The following is a 17,680-nucleotide window of genomic DNA, read 5'->3' on the forward strand; positions in this document are numbered from 1 at the left end:
GAATAATTAGCACTCTCAGCCTCAAATGATTTTCTTCACCCAATCATTAACTTGAGACCACAGACAGAATTAGTGATTTCTCCACGTCAAAACATTTCTCTCTTCCCATACTGAGAAAAGCAAAGAGTTCAAAAACAGACCTCTCTGCTCCCCTGACATGTCGCCTGCTGCACCTCTCTTCCACAAAGGCGACCAGAAGTAATTTAAAAATATATGACTCGGCCCATTCTGCCCGCGCCCATGAACCCAATCCAATCAAAGTTCCGATGGAAACTGAGTCTATCCTGGCCGCTATATTTCACCAGAAAGCCTGTGTCGATTTTATGCAAATGCTGGAAAGATGTTGTACAAGAAGCTGCACTTGACCTACATAGCTCCTCCACAATTCCCTCCCCGATAGAGGAGATCACAGGAAGCTGGAAGCCAGGGGACAGGCCTTATTAACCATCACCACAAAAGAAGAAAGCAGTGCACTCAACTGCGGGTAGACGGAGGGGAAAAAAGCGGGTACTTGTGGTGCGATACTGATGACAGAGCAGGAGAGTGTGTGCTGGAGGAGGTCCAGCATTCAAGTCTCCTCCTCAAAGGTCTCAAAAAGAAGAGAGACCATGCAGGAAGAGAGCGTGAACAGTTTGTCATATTTGTGGGGAAAATCTACAGGAAGAGTTGGTGATCTATACTGGTAAAGTTCTTAAGTCCTGATGTGCATATGGAACATTCTTTTTCCGCCAAGTCCCTCGTAAAAAAAAAAAAAAGAAAAAGGTTTGGGTTTTTGCTGGAAAAAGAAACGCTCACAAACTCAATCCCAGACCAGAGAACCCTGAGCTGAGGCCATTTTCAGAGGCTGCACACACACAGAAGCTGCACTCAACAAAAATTCCGCACAAATTATACAGGCCAGGCAAAGCCTTGATGCTTTTGTAATTGCCTGGGCAGCCCTGCCCAGAGAAGAAAGGACGAACAAAATCGGGGCCTTGATGACGACTAAATGGAGCAGAGAGACAACAAAAGGAGAAAGTGTTTGTTTTGTGAGCCGCAAAGACAGAAGACAGGATGTGCTCACGTCTCTTGGGCTGTTGATCTCCATGCAAAGAAGAGGAGGGTGAAGCCGAAATATCTGCCATTACAGTCGTGACGCAAACCCACACAACTTTTATTTAAATTCTAGTTAGGAGCCTGCAGCGTCCACCGAAACTAAATACATGGTGCTGCATTACATGGAAATGGGGATTAAAAAAAAGCCCCACAAGAAATCTATAAATTCCTTTCTCTATAAATCTTCCTGACCACATCTTGATTTGAGAAACGCTGGGTCCAGCGGCACATGTCTACTTGACATTTTTGGGCCGTTTTGCTGTTTTCAGCCACCCGCCACCATTAGCTCTGAGCTACGCATTCGTTGCTGGCTCCTTCGACGTTGTGGAGTCACAAAGAAGCGATGGAGGAGGAGGTCTTCGTGAGCTCGACACCTGCTTGTTGGTACTTGGAAGGTAAAATACACTTCTTGGACGAAGTACGGCTTGAACTCCATGAATGGACTTTCATACGAACTTACTTATAAAGTGAAAAATAAATAAAATCAGGGTCCTTTTAGCAATGCATGCATCATGCCACACCAGTCCAAGTGATGGCCCAGGGTCATTAAGAATTCATTTAAAAGCTGGCACGAGAAACTTGGAGGACCAAGGAGACAAAATGTAAATTAAAGGGAAAACATTAAAATATTCCGTTTCTTCAACTGCATGTCAGTTTAGTGGCCATCGACTGCCCTGCTCATACCAGGCTGCCTTTACTTGGAAAGCAGAGGATTACGGACGGCCAGGTCAAGGAGACAGGACTGTGGGGCCGACGTCTGAGAGGCTGAGACGCTGGCCTAGATTGAGGAGCTGCCAAAGGTAGCTTTGCAGGTAGCACAGTCATGTGATGCAGTGGGATGAATTCTACTACTTCATTTTGATTCTCTTTATCTTTCTTGAAGACATGCGCAAGGGCTCCAGCCAGACCAGGTCTAAAACCCTCAGTCTCTCAACTCACAAGGCAAAAGACGCGCACCACCATGCCGACGATATTCCTCAACACGCCGGGCCATCCAGCCTGCAGCGACGCGCCAAAATTAATTAGCAAGATTCTCTGATATTTAATTAATCCCCGATACAGATGAAACAGAAGCAATTTACTGCAAGACCCTGACGAGACAAGTAGCAGATACCCAATCATGTTTCCAAGATAACTAACACTTTACTATCATTTAATTATGATGAAATATCAAGCACCAACATCTCAGTTTTAACTGAGAGCACTGATTCACTTCACCGTACAAGAATGTGAGGGGGGGGGGGGGGGCAGGTCAGAGTGGTCCGGGATCCCCCAGGCACTTGAAAACAGCCTAGATGAGATTGTTAATAAGCTCACCTCACCCCCATAATGCACTCGGTGATAAACGGCACGCTTCTGAGGCCCTGCAAGCCGTAGGACTGAAACGCAGCGTATGGTTCAGTGTTGCTGTGTAAACACACGTTTTTAATCCACTTAGGCGTTGAGGCCTGGGAGCAGGTCGAGTGAAGGGAAGATTTATAGGCACACACACACACACACACATTCAGTCACCGCGAGGGTTAAGCCTGAGGCGGAGGAGCCCGGGTGACCCGAGTGAACCGACTCGGTTGGTAAAACTGGACAAGTGACGTGAAGTTCAGAAGCGAAGACGAAACGAAACAAAGCAGTTCCTTTCATGACTCCACAACTAAAATTAAATCAAGAGGAACTTTGATGAATCTCGCAACGCTCCCAGATACTAAAGTTCACCTTTGACCTTTGGGGTTACCGTGGCTGAAGTACGGCTTCTGTACCCCTGGGATGATTGGAGAGGCCATAGAGAGACTTCTTGGGGAGCATAAAGGGAAACAATGTGTTTATGGTGGGGCAAAAAAATAGAACTTGTTCCCTCATTTTTTTTTCTTTTTTAAATTTTGCATCCAAGAGAAATAAATTGTTCCCTCAATGTGGTTATTTGGAGACCTCAAGGTATAATTTGTTCCCTCTAATGAAGTTATTTGGGGGCTACAAGATGTAGCCCTCATTTTAATTCATTAGTGGCCATAAGCGACAATTAACTAATGCCCTTATGTTTGAGTTATTTTAGGCCGAGCACCCTGGACTCCTGCCGTACCCCTGTTTCTGACAGTTTAAGAAGATTTGCCTTATTGGGCACAAGGTTCTAGACTGGGACACAACAGTAGTACTACTTAAGTACTGCGTGATACAGCTTTGTATATTCTCACTGAAGGATTAAGGCCTGGAAACTAGGTTGCATGTAACTAGTTTCCTTTTTGATCGATCACGGTCTATTATGGTCTGTCAGTGACTGAGTGACCATAATCAGTCATCCCAAACTAGATTGTGTGCTTTTGGCCACCAAGCAGAGCAAAACCAATCTAATCAGATGGTATTTTTGATGACTGTTTTATGTCTGACCTTCTTGCCCGTGGAGCCCGTCTTGGAGAGGCAGGACTTGGCGAGGGAAAGGTATCCTCCGATGACTTCAATCTCCTCCACAGCAGGGTAACGTTTCTTCAGCAGGGAGCCCAGTTGAGCATACGGGGCCTGTGGGGGCGTGGACCCTGGAGAGGCCTCACTTGAAGCTTCGTGCTGGGGCTCAGGTGAGCTTGGCTGGGCCTCTGCCTCCATTCGACGTTTAGGCACCACAGTGAAGGTGTTCCCCTTCCTCCTCTGCACCATGGGGCTGGGAGCAGGAACACGCTGCGGGGGCTCCACCTCGATGTCGTCTATGTTTGTCACTGGCAGTTGATCAGTGGGAGGTTGTTTTGGAGCAGGGGAGGCTGAAGAGGGGACGGGGGGCGGGGGTGGAGTATCCGACTGAAGCGCAGATGGGGCAGGTGAAGAGAGGGGGGTCAAAGATGCGACAGCTGGAAAGGAGGGGGTTGAAGTCAGGGCAGGTGGAGAGGGGGCAGGAGATGGAGACAAAGGCTGTGGGGTCGGAGACAGCGAAGCAATTGTGGCAACAGGAGATGGGTCAGGCTTGGATGGCCTCGCTGCCCTCTCCCCCTCGCTCTCCTCACGCCATTGCTCCTCATTCCACTTCGTGGGTGTCACAGTATACGTATGGGTGGTTGGCACTCCTGGCTTGGGCCACTCTGCCTCTCTGTGAGATGGGGAAGACTTGATGGGGCTGGGTGGGGCTGGGCAGTTTGTTGCAGCTGAGACAGTAAGGCGACGCTTGGGGATTACCATGAAGGAGTTTCGGGACTGCAGGCGTAGGTTTGCCAGGGCCAGCGCCTGGGTGTCCCCTTCAGGTATTTGGGTGATGTCTGGCTTTGGGGAGGGACGGATCTCAAAGTCAGGTGAGATGCGTGACATCTTGGTTGAGAGGGGGCTTGCGGGGGACTCAGCACGAGCACGGCGGGTCTGTGGAGAGCATGGCACCTTGGGTTTAGGGGGCACCTCAGCAGCCTCCCAGTCTCTCTCTCTCGTGGGCTTGGTTTGCCCCTTGTCTGGCTCATCTCTGGGGGTGAAAGCTGCACCGTGGCCTCCAGTGTCCTCAAACTGCTGATAGGAGGTAGATGCAGACGGTGGGGACCCGATGCAGTACTGGGGACTGCCAGGCTCCGAAACATCGGGCTGTGGCTTTGGTTTGGAAGACCTAGAACTCTGGAGGACAGGTGACGCCACCTGGCTACTGCCCCTCGGGCCTGGCCTGGGCTTTGGCACCAGATCTGGCTTGGGCCAGAGTCTTGGCCTGCTGCTGGTACTACAGTCCAGGTCCAGCAGGTTCTCCGTGCTGTGGGACTTCTTCTGCAGTTTCCCATAGTTGCTGTCAAACTTCTGCAGGATCCTACTCACCCTCCCTTGACCCTCACCTGTCTCATGTGATGGGGCCTCGTGGTCCGGGCGACCAAGGGTGCTCAGGTTCTCCTCACTCTTGCTTAACGTGGTGTCGTAAATCACCACTTCCTTGGCTCTTATCTCAGTTACAGCACTCCCTCTCCGGTCCAGGAGGTCGTTCAGGGAGCTGTAACTACTGACGCCGTTTTGCTGCCAGTTTGTCCCAGTTTTTAACTCTTCCCCGTCAGGAAAGAAACCCGGATCAGACTCAATTATTATAATATTCTCAGCTCGGATAGTTCGTACACCGGGGACGCTGCCGTACAGCTCCAGGATGTGCTGGACCGGGCGAGCAGCGTTTTCTCGGTCCTGCCGCCTCCTCCGTTCCTTCTCCAACTTGATGAACGGGTTCTCCTCCAGTGGGCCCAGGCTCTCCTGTAGCACTAGGCTCTCCTGTCCGTCGTCTTCCATCTGGACCGTCCTTTCCGCGGCCCCCGGTCGCGGCTCTTTGTTGTTCCCAAAGTGCTGGCTGGCAGTGGTGATGGTGTAGTTCCGCCCGGATCCTACCATCTGCGCGCTGTCTCTGCTGGGTCCACCACCACCACCACCACTACCACCACTACTACTACTACTACTGCTGCTCCCGTTGACGTTTCCCGTCTGTTCCCCGTTGACCCGCTGCGGAGCCGCGCCGCCGTTATTCTCCACAGCACCGGCTCCTCCAGAACCGCCACCTTTTGCCTTCCTCCTCTCCAGGATCTCTCGCTTCCAGGCCGGCATCCTCGGGCTCTCCTGACCAGCCTCTTGGCGGAGGACACGTACCTCTCCTCCACCAGACATCGTGGGGGGGGGGGGGGGGGTGAAGGAGGGGATGAGGAGGCTCGGTCTTGCCGCCGCCCGGTGCGGCTAACGAGGCTGTGTCCGACTCAGGCTGTCTCTGCAGTATCGTTCACCGCTCACTCACATGCGTACATCTTCGCGGTGGCGTCTTTCTCTCTGCCTCCGGCTCCTCGCTGCTCCCCTCCGTCTCCACGGCCCCACAACAAGGCCCCGCCTCTCCGCAGCAGCGCGAGCCGCTTCGGCTGTCCGATTGGTCACCGCGACCTGCAGACACGCCCCCCACCACCCCCAGCCCCCGCCCTTTCCCTGCTGCCCGCCGCACAATGACGCAAACCACTCCCGCTTCTATTGTTGACCGGGCCTGGAAGAGCTGTCAATCAACAGTGTGACGTTCACGTTCACCCCCCCACCCCCCCACGCTGGACATTTAACACATGCTCGAACAAAAAAAGAGAAGGATGTCTTTCTTCTTCGCGTTATTCATGAACACCATTAGACATGCATGAACTACGATTAAATGCGACTCAGACGTTCATTTATAAGGAATTCATTCAGCTTCTTACTCATCTACGGTGTTTGATTTTATACTTTACGTGTTTTTGTTTGTTTGTTTTTGCTGTTTATGTTCAGATAAGTGTTTGTGTCAGGGTGTGACGACGGCAGGTGCACAGATGTGTGCAGGATGTCCAGGGAAGGGCTGGAGGGAGGCGGATTCATTGAGCGTTTTGTCCGTGATGCCACCTGTCGATAAGCCGGTCGAAGTAAACACATGAGCCGAGAAGTGGCTTGTGTATGAATCAGCACTTAGAGGCTATTCTCGGCTACACGGGAGATTACTGTACCTCATCAAACATTCATCATCCTGCGAGCCTGGAGAAAAGCCAGACTGAAGAGGGAGAAAGAGTGGGCCGAATGCTGGACCAGCCTGCGGTCGGCCTGGAGGAACAACGTGCAGCAATCAGTCCTTCTCTGCAAACGAAATACAGTCAACAATATATGTGATTGAAAAGAATAGAAGTTTTAAGGCAAATAAATAAAAGTAAATATACCTGTTAAAGGCATATTAAGAACACAACAGGAACGAGTTTAAGACTTTTGTTTAAAAAAGAAATTGGTTATGAAGCTTTCGATAGAAACATGAATATTACTCGTCGTTACTTATGGAGCAAATACTCTCCTACAGCTTTAACATTATAGGCCTAAAATAAATATATTAAAATACGTCTGAAGACGTAAAACTTACAAATAATAAACTCACGAAACGATCAGATTTGTATTGTTTGGCTTTCAGTCCTGCGTGAGACTCTGCTCTTGTTTTACGGCTTGCTTTTATTTCCTGTTTTATTGTTTTGTTTTTTTAATTGTTTTACCCACTTATGAGCAGCACTTGGTATCAGCGAGTGCTACGTCAATAAAACTGAGTCAAACTGAGCTGAGATTTTTTGGATCAGATTTATTAAGACCGGAAGTGTTCTCTCGGTTTTATGACGTTATTTTCTGACATCATTCCTAACCGTATTTTCTATTACAGATTGATTTCTGTGTTTTTGTCGTCTTCATAATGTATTTAACTATATTCATGTTAAATTATTGTTGGATTGGTTCGTGACGTAGAAAAAAAAAAACCTTGAACAAATAAACGATTTAAAAAAAAAAAATCATGTTGCTTTTCCTGTTGATAGCCACCAGCGCCTCCCTGTGGCCAGAACTCCGTAACCGACATAATTCCGTTCATCTTGAGACGATTTTCGTCATCAAACCTGGAGCTCGCAGGTTTCAATGTTGATGGTTTATTTACATGTATGTACATGACCATAAAGATGCAGCAACAATAAAAGAAACACATTTTTGTGAAGATACTTCCTTATCAACATATACATATTACACAGAAGTTCACATCAGTGACCGCCCTCAAAGCAGGCTTTAAATACATGCAGTACACACACAGAATAGGATCCAAAACAGATCAAATACATGACACGTTGTACAAATAAACATTTTCAAGGGAGGATGTGCACGCATCACTGACTGTCTGTGGGAAACACATTCACTTCCTTCTCACTGATGAGCTGACAAGCTTGGCAATATCAGGGAAAGTGAGCGATCATCACTCTAAGCAACAGGCAACAAAGTGAGACTAAAGGTTTTTTTTTTTTTTCCCTACGATGTCCAACGATGCTGCATCAGAGCTTCCCCAGTTCACGTCATTCAGTGTGACGTGTGCAGACGTGCATTAAAACATAACTCGGCCAAAAAAAACGTCCAAGCTTTACCCTCCGCCACTGGTGAGCGCAAAGCAGAGGCACTATAACGTCCCCATACACTCTTTACTGCTCTCTCAACTCCTCGTGTTCCCAAAAATAATGAAATGATGAAAATAAGCTCAGAAAATTTGGTGCAATGAATTCACTGATGTTTTTTGTTACGTTTCATTACTCGCATTGACGAGTCCGGGTTTCGGGTGACAGCGTCTAGGTCCCACTCAGCATTCCAACTCAACTCATGAGGTCAGGGCTTTGCAGTTCTTTGTGGACTTTCCAAAACCATTCATACAAATTCGGAGCACAGTGTTGTTTAAAACTTCAGGAGTTACATGCAATTTTTGGGAAGTGCTTTTATTTGCAGTCCACCCCTCAGTGTAGATACCCTTCTCTCGTCTGTGCTGCCTTAGGGAGCTGAGACCCACAGAGACCTGCTGTTAGCTTAGCACGATGAATGGTAGTGAATGGGCACGTTAGCATACCTCTGTCTTGCCTGCTCAGATCCCAAAATTTGTCCAAATAGATAAGGTTTAGTCTCAGTCTGCCAGGGAGTAATCCTCCTCCTCATCTTCTTGTGCAAACCAGGCCATAATTGGTAGCAGTGGTCACCCTTCTAGTTTTCAAAACAAAAAAAGAACAAAGCAGTTGTGACGATGCATCCGATTGCTATTTCACAGCAAAATGTAAACATAACCCTATTTATGTATCTAATAATGTAAGCAAAGACTATTTAGGAGGGAAGTTTTTGGTGACCGTTAACTGAGCGACACTCACACTTCCCACCCACTGCCACGGCAGTAGTAGCCAGCCGATCCCCGAGGGTCTCAGCTCCCTCCTGCACTCACTGACAAGAGAAGGGGATCTACCGTCTTATCTGACTCAGGGGAGGATGGACAATGAGAGGATTTCCAAAAAGGCGGGCGTGATCCCTCACATAGAAGTGTGTTTTGTACAAAATCCTTTTAATGGCCGTACTGGGCCAAGACCATTCAACATAAATCTGAGACTTTTCCCTATGGTTGTACTTTAACACAGAGTGTAATTTTTCTTTTTTTAAGTATTGCATTTTTACATCAGTGAGGAGACAAGATTTGTTTATGATGCCATCAAAAACACAATTATTGTAAGCTTTGTTGAAAGATCTAGATGTGCATTCAAAAAACATTAAAGTAGAGGTGCATAAGAGCCAAAACAAACAGAAAACAACCTTGTTTTGCTCTCAATCTCTAACGGCAGATAACAACTGCTCTCTTCTCCTGGGTTGTACATGATGTGAATCAGTTGACGCGGCACGCTCGGATCATCAGCAGCTGCAGCAGGATGAAGAGTGGTGAGATGATGAGGCCAAACCACAGGTCTCTGGCTTGGTCCTGTTCTGCCAGCTTCTGACACAACAGAACCTCGCACACCAGCTTCAGGCTGAGCACCGTCAGCACCCAGAGGAGCCGCAGCACTGCCAGTCGCTTCTCATTCTCCTGGTAAAGCCGGATGGAAACGATGGCCGTGAAATAGGTGCTGAGGCCGTCGGCGGCAAACAGAGGGACAAACACCAGCCACCAGCTCAGAGCTGAGGCGAACTTATCGACTCGCAGAGCCACCAGCATGCTGAACACCAGCAAGGCCAGCAGGTGAAGGAAGAGTTCGAAGGTGGCAAAGCCCAGCCACTGGACAAGTTCCCGCAGGGAGAACAGCATGGCTGATGTCAGCGTGTGTTCAGCCAGGGACGGACTCAGTGAGGACGGCCTGGGCAGCCCTGGTTAGAGGAGGACGTGCTCCAGAGTTAAGGCGGCGGTGAGGACTTGGCCGTGCCTGGTGGAGAGGAATGGGTTGGGTGCTGCATAGATGATCCACTTTGCTTGAAACTACATCTTCAAATCCGCCTTGAGCAGGAGGATGGTTGAGGTGAATGCAGGAAGCACTCCTAGTGCCAGGATCTCTCGAGCCCTTTAATGCACATGGTAAAGAAAACATGAAGTTGGAAAACAGCTCAAAATATTCCACATCAGAAAGAAGTTACAGACATAACGAGCAGGCATGTAACGTATGCGAAACAAGGACAAGGCCCGAACCACATCTCTAGTAGTCTAGTAGAGTAGCAAATAGCCAGCCCTCTGTCTTACCCATTTCGTACCGTTGTCAGCTCACCACTCAGCCAAGTTAGCCACATTTCGAGTCTAGCTTGTCATGGGCTATTCAGTCAATAATGACATTCAGTGTAATATTGAGCAATAACATTAAGGATGCTGACCCAGACTCAGTCCAACCATGTCGTATAACGATAATTGACCGAAGACAACGCAAACCAAAACGCGTGACAAGGGATATATCAAAACGTATTCGACCTTACCTCGGTAGTAGTCGGGCATTTACACCTCCATCTCCTTCTGAAGACAAATCGTCAGTGTACAAGGCTAACGAGCCATTAGCATCGCCTTTCTCATTTTTCCTCGCTGACTGGACGATATCGCGAGAAGAGACTGTACGGTAGCCGGGATGACTTCTACCTTTGAATGTTTGCCCCTTGACGGGATATATTTAGTCGTTCATAAACCCTCCCATTTCTGTTATCCGTTTGTGTCTTACTGAATGTCTTATCCATTGGTTATTGTTCGTAAGAACGATATCAATTATTGTCTTTAGAATGTGATACTAATAATTATTTGTCCTGTATCAATTCAGTCTGTAGATGGCGGTAGTGCGCTTTGACGTCGCCCGTGAACCGCCTTGAAAGAAACCAAGTAAGAAACAAACTCGGTTTGAAGTGCCTCCACTCACTCGCCCACATTCATCCACAGAGGTCAGTACAGCCGGTCGGTCATATCGTATATACCCGTGTTTATGTCATTCCTTGCTGAAGGTAAATGTTAGCGATTAAGTTAGTTAGTTAGCGAGTTAGTAGCTGATAAGAAGACATTTTTCCGACTAATGTGTTACAATGTATTGGAATAGAAACGTATGGAGACTGGTTCTGCGGCTTAGTTGCGTTGAAAATCTGAAAAAAAAACTTTAAAAAGCAAGCGTTTTAACTATTGCTGTCGTGTTTCCACTGCATGCGACACAATCCACGTTATTTTCGGTGTACAGTTTGGTACATGGTACTTCTTTTGCTGCTAGTTGTAGTAATGACATGGCAGTTCATTTGAGATCAGCTAATTTTGAGTCTGACCAAACCAAGCACTATTGGAGTACATGTGGTTCATTAAAGACTGACTGAGGAAAAACATTTTTGGTTTGCTGTTGATTGCTTTTCATACATGTTTATAGTATATAGATGTTTTATAAACCTATTGTGAAGGCAATTTCAGTTAAGATATCAGTTTTGAAGTGAATTTGTGTGTTTGTTTTTTTACATGTTTAAACAGACGTTTCAGACAATGTCGGGCCATGAATATTTTCCTCGAAGTTTCGCAAAAATCATTGAAAATTTTTTAGGTAAAAATATGTATGGACCCTACAAGGAAACAAGCTTAACGTATGCGGACAACAAACACTTGGCTTGCTAGTTTTTCATTTCAGCATCACGTTGAATAACTCATGAAGGCAAAAAATAAATGTAAAATGAGTGAAAAGGGAGATTAAGAGATTAAAAGAGCTGCTGAATGTCAGATTAATTTCAGATATTGTCACTAACTAATAATGGCCTGGTGACTCAAGAGAGATGCCACAAAAGTGCTCTGATGTGACAGATCTGTGAAACCTGAGCTGCTGCTGTTTGGAGAGGCAGCCTCACGCGTGCTTGGTCAGTTTGAAGGGTGACTGGGCTGTGAGGAAAGACAACAGTGTTAGCCTGCTGTCTTTGCTCTCCTCTTAAACCAAAGACAACCTGTCCCTCTCTGTCCCCCATGTCTGTGTTGTGATGGCCTGTCTGTCTGCCTCAGGGTTAAGATGCAGACACCAGCCGAGTCAGTGCTCCACAGTGGCTACTTCCATCCAACCCTCCGATACTGGCAGATCTGTGCCACAGACTTAAGAGCTGACAATCTCATTTACCCCGTCTTCATCACGTAAATGATATTTCTTCTTCCTGCAAGTGATTCCAAGTGACAGTGACGGAGACAAGAGATCAAATGGGTGCGTGCGGTCTCACTCTTTGTCCCTCTGTCCTGCAGAGACAGTGCAGATGCAGTGGAGCCTATTGGTAGCCTGCCAGGACAAGCTAGGTAAGAGACTCCCGTTGCTGTACTTCTTCAGAAGGGAAGAAGTTTCTGTTGTCATCAGCAATTATTCTGCTCAAAAGGCAGGATTATTTTTTATTTTTTTTGTAACAAAAAGTCATGGATGCCGTGCGGCTGTGAAGGGTGTTGTCCTCAGATAAAAGCAGTCAGTCAGGGCGGACTGAGCACCAAACTCTGGACCTGGACAAAGATAAGAGGAGCGTGCGTTAAACCAGTGGTCACCACATTTGTATGTTCATAGAAGTTCTGCAGGCGAGTTATGGTATCCAGTACACAAAAAGAATGAAAAGCTCAGAGCCATGATTTTTTTTTTTTTTTTGGAACGCCATGCAGCAACAACCAATAAGCATTTTAAAAGTTGTTTGCTTATCTTTGAGTGCAAAAAGATTACGAAATAATCCATTCCTACTTTGCACAAATCGGCATCATCATGTCATGTATTCAGTGCCATTTTGATCCATTTATTTCAGTTAAGTGCCACAAAACCTAAGATGGAAGCAGCCGTCTTTCAGACGCACTTCCCGGGGATGGCTGGAAACTCACCAGGCCTCCCATCCCCTCTGCTGCTTCTCCCAGTGAATCCTGTTACACATCAGTCAGCCAGATATGAGGGTGTTTAGTTTTCTGATGAAAGACTTAAGGTTTTCAATAGTACAGAGCAGCAATGTTGTAGTTTTGGCCACGATTCATGATGTAAGCAAAAAAAAAAAAAATAGTGAAAAGAAACAGTTTTTACTGTCAAGAATAACTTTGAAAAATCTACGGAAGTTGAAAATGGCAATTTACAAGTCTGAAAATGATTGGAAATACAATATTTTTCATTCCTCACTCAAAAAAAAAACAACAACTGCAAACCAGGGTTCACATTTGAACCGTTTCAAGCAGGCCTTGAAGTTCCTGAAGTTTTGTGTCTCATTTATACACACAGTTTCCTTTTAGTTACTCTAATAAAACTGCACAAGTACACTAATTTTCACAGTGATTTCCCTTCTGTGTCTTCGTGTTGTGCATTTATTCCCATAAATAGATATGGGGTCAATAAGCTGGAGGCAATGCTGCAGCCACTTGTGGAGAAAGGACTGAAATGTGTGCTGATCTTCGGAGTCCCTGCAAAAATAGAAAAGGTATGCAGACCTTTCGGCTTTCCCTCAATATTCTTTTTGAGTTGTTGTTTTTTTTAAGATAAAAAAAAGCGTTAGCTGCGTGAGGTATCACCTCTGCAGTCTTAAAACTCACACTTTTGTGTTTTAGGACGACAGGGGCTCGGGTGCGGACACCGATGACACCCCGGCCGTTCTGGCCGTGAAGAGGATCAGGTCTTTGTTCCCGGAGCTGCTGTTGGCGTGTGACGTCTGTTTGTGTCCCTACACGTCTCATGGGCACTGTGGTCAGCGTCTCCTCCTCATGATTGACCTCCTGGTGAAACTGCAGCATTTAAAGCACGGGAACACAAACCTGTTTGGTTTTCTCCTTCAGGTATTCTGACTGAGGACGGCACCCTGGACAATGATGCTAGCTGTCTGCGACTGGCTGAGGTGGCGCTCGCCTACGCCCGAGCTGGTAACACAGCTTCCTCATTCTCTTCATTGTCTTCATTGCTACTGCAGTTGTAACCGAGAGACCTGAAGTCCCCCCCCCCCTCCCCCCCGGCTCCTTATCTTGATTGTAATGATCCTCCATTTTTTAAAGGTGTTTAGTCAGTGATCCTGTGACAACGTGACCCTGCCACTGTGTTCATCTGAAGGTATTTTGTTAAAACAGTCAGCAAATGACAAACATTTAAAGCACAACTTCACCCAGGAAGTGTGATTTGCATTTCAGTCGCTCGCAGTTTCATGTTTTAATCTCACAAAGGGGTTTTTCCTCTTTTTTTGTGAATCCAGAAGTCAGAAAATGCCAGCTATGTATATTTAGCTGGAAGCTCATTTGGACTGACTACTAACAACAACGCATTCTCGAGCACATCGTCCGGTATATTCCACATCTTCTTCATCCAGCCGTGTGTTCAGGAATCCAAAGACACTCTGACTGGAGCTGAAAATAACCGGAGGAGTACTTGGGGCTCAGAGCTCATGCATTCAGTGGAAGTAGCATATTCACACGCCATGTCCTCATTTATGCTAATATTATGCACAAATTGTCATCAAGCAAGTCATGTGTTAGCAGAGCTACCGTATTTGACTTAAAATATTACAGGAATTCTAAATAAATGAACATTATGGACTAGTTTGCATCACAGACACAACAGAATAACAACAATAAAAGAATAATGTTTTTATTTGATAAGAAATATAGATTTAATATCTTAGAATCACTACTTTTACCTTTTTTTTTTTTTTAGAAAAGACAAATCAACCATTTTTGAATTTCTAAGAAATCCTACTGATTGAATTACTTCACCATAGATATTATGAGGTAACATGAAATCCATCATTCTGAAAATAAGTAATTATCATGAATTAGATTCTTACCAAATTGTCCATTTGGATTACAGGAACTTTGTTTTGCTGCCTTTACCATAAAGTGCCACGTTTGATAGCGCATGTTTTCACAAAATTATCCCACCCTCATTTAACTGTCGTGATATCAAGTTCCATAATTATATTCAGTCAAGACCTCAGATGCTAGAATATGTCAGAAAAAAGATTTTGGGAGTGAAAATGTTCCTGCTGGCGTGCTGTGAGGAGGCAAAACATTTAAGAGGAACACGCCATCTTTTTGGGAAATGCACTCATCCATTATTTTCAGTTCCAGGCAAGCAGAAGAATCCCCTTCTCTCTTCTCCGAGTGCATTACAAAGTTCCAGACCCCCACCAGAGGGCTAACTGCTAGTTAGCTTAGCTGCAGTGAATGGTAGCGGTGGGGCAGAACCTTGAAAATGATGAGATACACACAGAGAGGAGGTAAGGGGATGTGTTTGCTTGTCTGGCTTTAAAAAAAAAGAATGCAAACTAGGCGTGTCTCTGCAAACGTGTGGTTGTCCTGTTAGAGACATGGTGACACGGCGTGTTCTTTTGGGTGTGAGTGGTGGAGAGGGTGCAGCAGCTCTCAGAGAGGACGCAGCAGGCACCAGGCCCGCTGCTGGCTGAATCTTTAACAGAGTTGAACATATTTTGATTCCTGAGCAGAGCAGAAGCTGGGAGAAAACTGTTGTCCTACAACAGTGAATGAGTGTAACGTTGTCACTCTACAGGCTGTCACATCATCGCTCCCTCTGATATGATGGATGGAAGAGTCCGAGCCATCAAACAAGCGCTGCTGTCCAATGGTTTGGGAAACAGGGTACGTTTGAAGTTTGAGGGCCGGTAGAGGGAAGGTTGAAGGACACAGTTCCTAACAAGCAGACATCTTCAGGCTTCCCACCCACGAGGATGGCGCTGATGGCTCAGCCATTCCCTAAAATGCCTGACCTCTCTCACTTGTTAGTTGGATTTATTCATGATTGAGACCAAAACTGAATCCACGTCGGACCTTGAAATTTTTGCCAGTTTTGACTTAAAGGTTTGAAATGTGACAACCCTCGTCCAATCTCCACCTCCAGGTTTCGGTGCTGAGCTACAGCGCCAAGTTTGCCTCCTGTTACTATGGCCCTTTCAGGTGAGTCAAGCTGCTGCTCCGGTTTCCAAGAAGCAGTGAACAAGTCCTTTGATGGGAGACTGAAGTCATTTTTGTCTGCTCTTTTTTGTTTGCAGAGACGCCGCACAGTCCAAACCAGCGTTTGGTGACAGACGCTGCTATCAGCTGCCTCCTGGGGCAAGAGGCCTTGCCATCCGAGCGGTGGTGGGTAGAAGCCTCTGTACATGTCTGGGTAACATGAGGAAGTTCTGTGGATGTGTCACGGTTGTCCTGTGCTGCAGGAGCGAGATGTGAGGGAAGGAGCTGACATGGTGATGGTGAAACCAGGTCTACCATATCTGGACATAGTGAGAGAAGTCAAGGACAAGGTGCGTGGAGCCTCGTCACCCTTTTACCCTTTAACAGACGTGCCGGCTGTTAAGAAACAATAGATTTATTCGACTAACCATTGATGGGTTCCATTACAGACGGTCTAAAATGTCCCTGTGGCTCACGGACAGTGTAGTTACTCTCTCTTGTTTCTGTCCCTCTTCAGTTCCCCACTCATCCCCTTGCAGTGTATAACGTGTCGGGGGAGTTCGCTATGATGTGGCACGGAGCGAAGGCTGGGGCGTTTGATCTGCGGGCCGCTGTGATGGAGGCCATGACCGCCATCCGTAGAGCAGGTGAGTGTGGAGGCAGAAGCCCAGCCGACCATGTCTATGTGAAGACACACATTAGGAAAAAGTCAGGGGGTGAATCTTCCTGCCGTTTGTGCGCCTCAATCGTGCGGCTTCAGGATCGGTCCTGAAAACCTGGAAATTAGTTCGCAATGTTGAACATCTGGTTCCCTCGTCTCCAAGACCAGGAGATTTTTAAATAGCTTTTTGGTTAAATTCCGAAATAAAGCCTGGGGCTCACACGAGCTTTACCCATTTTATTGTTCCGCAGCATAAAATATGTCAGTTAATACCGCACTGTTGGATTTTGAAGTTTTATGTGTCTTCAAATAGGCAGATAACAACTGGCTGAAGATTGTTGAAGTCACGCATCCGGGGTGCAGCTAGTTCATAGACTCGTGTTAGCTTTGCACTCCTAGCATTTGCGTTTACACTTCCTCCCTTCATGGGTGGGTCCTGCCTCGGGTTTTAACCTGGAGGCCCAACAGGGCGCTGTCAAGGAAGCATCACATCGTGGCCGGTGCTTGGTTGAACAACAGCACCTCAAGGAGTTGTGTTGTTTTGTTTTTTTTTTTTTCAAAGTCTTTGAATCTAAACTCCCTGTTGGAATGGACACCACTCGCTAACTTGGTTGGTTAACTTGGTTGTTACAAGTTCACATTGCAGTAATAATAATAATTTTTTTTTAAAAAACAGTTACGGGAACAAAATCCAAATTTTGTCATCATCATTGAACCGGACTGTCAACATTTTTGGATTAAAAGGTCACAATTATGAGATCTTAAAGTCAGAATGACACATCACAATTATAACTTTCACACACACACACACACACACACACACACACAGTATTTGACTGTAGCTTCATAACTAATGGATCTCGGTGTCTCTCTGCTGCAGGCGCTGACATCATCATCACCTACTACACCCCTCAGCTCCTCAGCTGGCTGAAAGAGTAAAGACGGAAGACGGATGGACAGACAGACACCCAGACAGACTGACAGACAGCTACAACACCACACACCTGCTGGTGACATTTAAGCTAACGAGCACTTAGGATTCTAGAATCTATGGAACCAAGTTATCAGTTCTTTTTTGTAATAAGTTCAGCTTTTTCTCCCTGAGCTTGTCTAAGGGCTGTTGCAGATCTGATAATGTAAAGTTGTTCACTGTGCTGCTTGGTATCACTGGGGTTGAAGTCTCACTAATGCCAGTATGGGATGGATACTCGTTTGAGATATGGCCACACTAATGTCAAATATATTTGTATTTCTTTCTTCCTAATAAGCTGTTATTTCCAAGAGGAAATAAAATAGACTTCCAGAGC

The 17,680-nt window shown here is 46.3% G+C and overlaps 3 protein-coding genes across 7 annotated transcripts in view; 1 reads left to right on the plus strand and 2 right to left on the minus strand.

Moving 5' to 3' along the window:
- Positions 1-5,893, minus strand: part of tprn (taperin) — a 29,616-nt gene extending 23,723 nt beyond the window's left edge. For all 3 annotated transcript variants that reach the window (XR_015110352.1, XM_086186980.1, XM_086186979.1), the window contains exon 1: positions 3,475-5,893. Coding sequence is in view for 2 of the 3 variants with exons in the window: in XM_086186980.1 (XP_086043106.1) it covers positions 3,475-5,682 (2,208 nt within the window). In the remaining variant the exon portion in view is untranslated. The remainder of the gene's footprint in view (positions 1-3,474) is intronic.
- Positions 5,894-7,454: 1,561 nt separating this feature from the next.
- Positions 7,455-10,445, minus strand: tmem203 (transmembrane protein 203). Its single transcript, XM_086187643.1, has 2 exons — positions 10,291-10,445; positions 7,455-9,887 (listed from the first exon to the last, which is right to left on the minus strand). Exon 2 carries the CDS (start codon positions 9,635-9,637, stop codon positions 9,221-9,223), a length of 417 nt encoding a protein of 138 aa, XP_086043769.1. The 5' UTR covers positions 9,638-9,887; positions 10,291-10,445; the 3' UTR covers positions 7,455-9,220.
- Positions 10,446-10,486: 41 nt separating this feature from the next.
- alad (aminolevulinate dehydratase) lies at positions 10,487-17,680 on the plus strand. 3 transcript variants are annotated; one of them, XM_086187642.1, is made up of 12 exons: positions 10,487-10,681; positions 11,822-11,947; positions 12,053-12,103; positions 13,146-13,242; positions 13,370-13,505; positions 13,595-13,678; positions 15,312-15,400; positions 15,660-15,715; positions 15,811-15,898; positions 15,976-16,062; positions 16,230-16,359; positions 17,254-17,680. In XM_086187642.1, exons 2-12 carry the CDS (start codon positions 11,829-11,831, stop codon positions 17,310-17,312), a joined length of 996 nt encoding a protein of 331 aa, XP_086043768.1. In that variant the 5' UTR covers positions 10,487-10,681; positions 11,822-11,828; the 3' UTR covers positions 17,313-17,680. The 3 variants fall into 3 exon arrangements, with proteins under 3 accessions (XP_086043768.1, XP_086043766.1, XP_086043767.1); XM_086187640.1 differs by having other exon boundaries at positions 10,606-10,740; XM_086187641.1 differs by lacking the exon at positions 10,487-10,681 and adding an exon at positions 10,740-10,800.

The sequence above is a fragment of the Aulostomus chinensis genome, chromosome 19 (assembly GCF_037954235.1).
Source record: "Aulostomus chinensis isolate RoL2024-O1b breed Wild chromosome 19, RoL_Achi_v1.0, whole genome shotgun sequence".
NCBI lineage: Eukaryota > Metazoa > Chordata > Actinopteri > Syngnathiformes > Aulostomidae > Aulostomus > Aulostomus chinensis.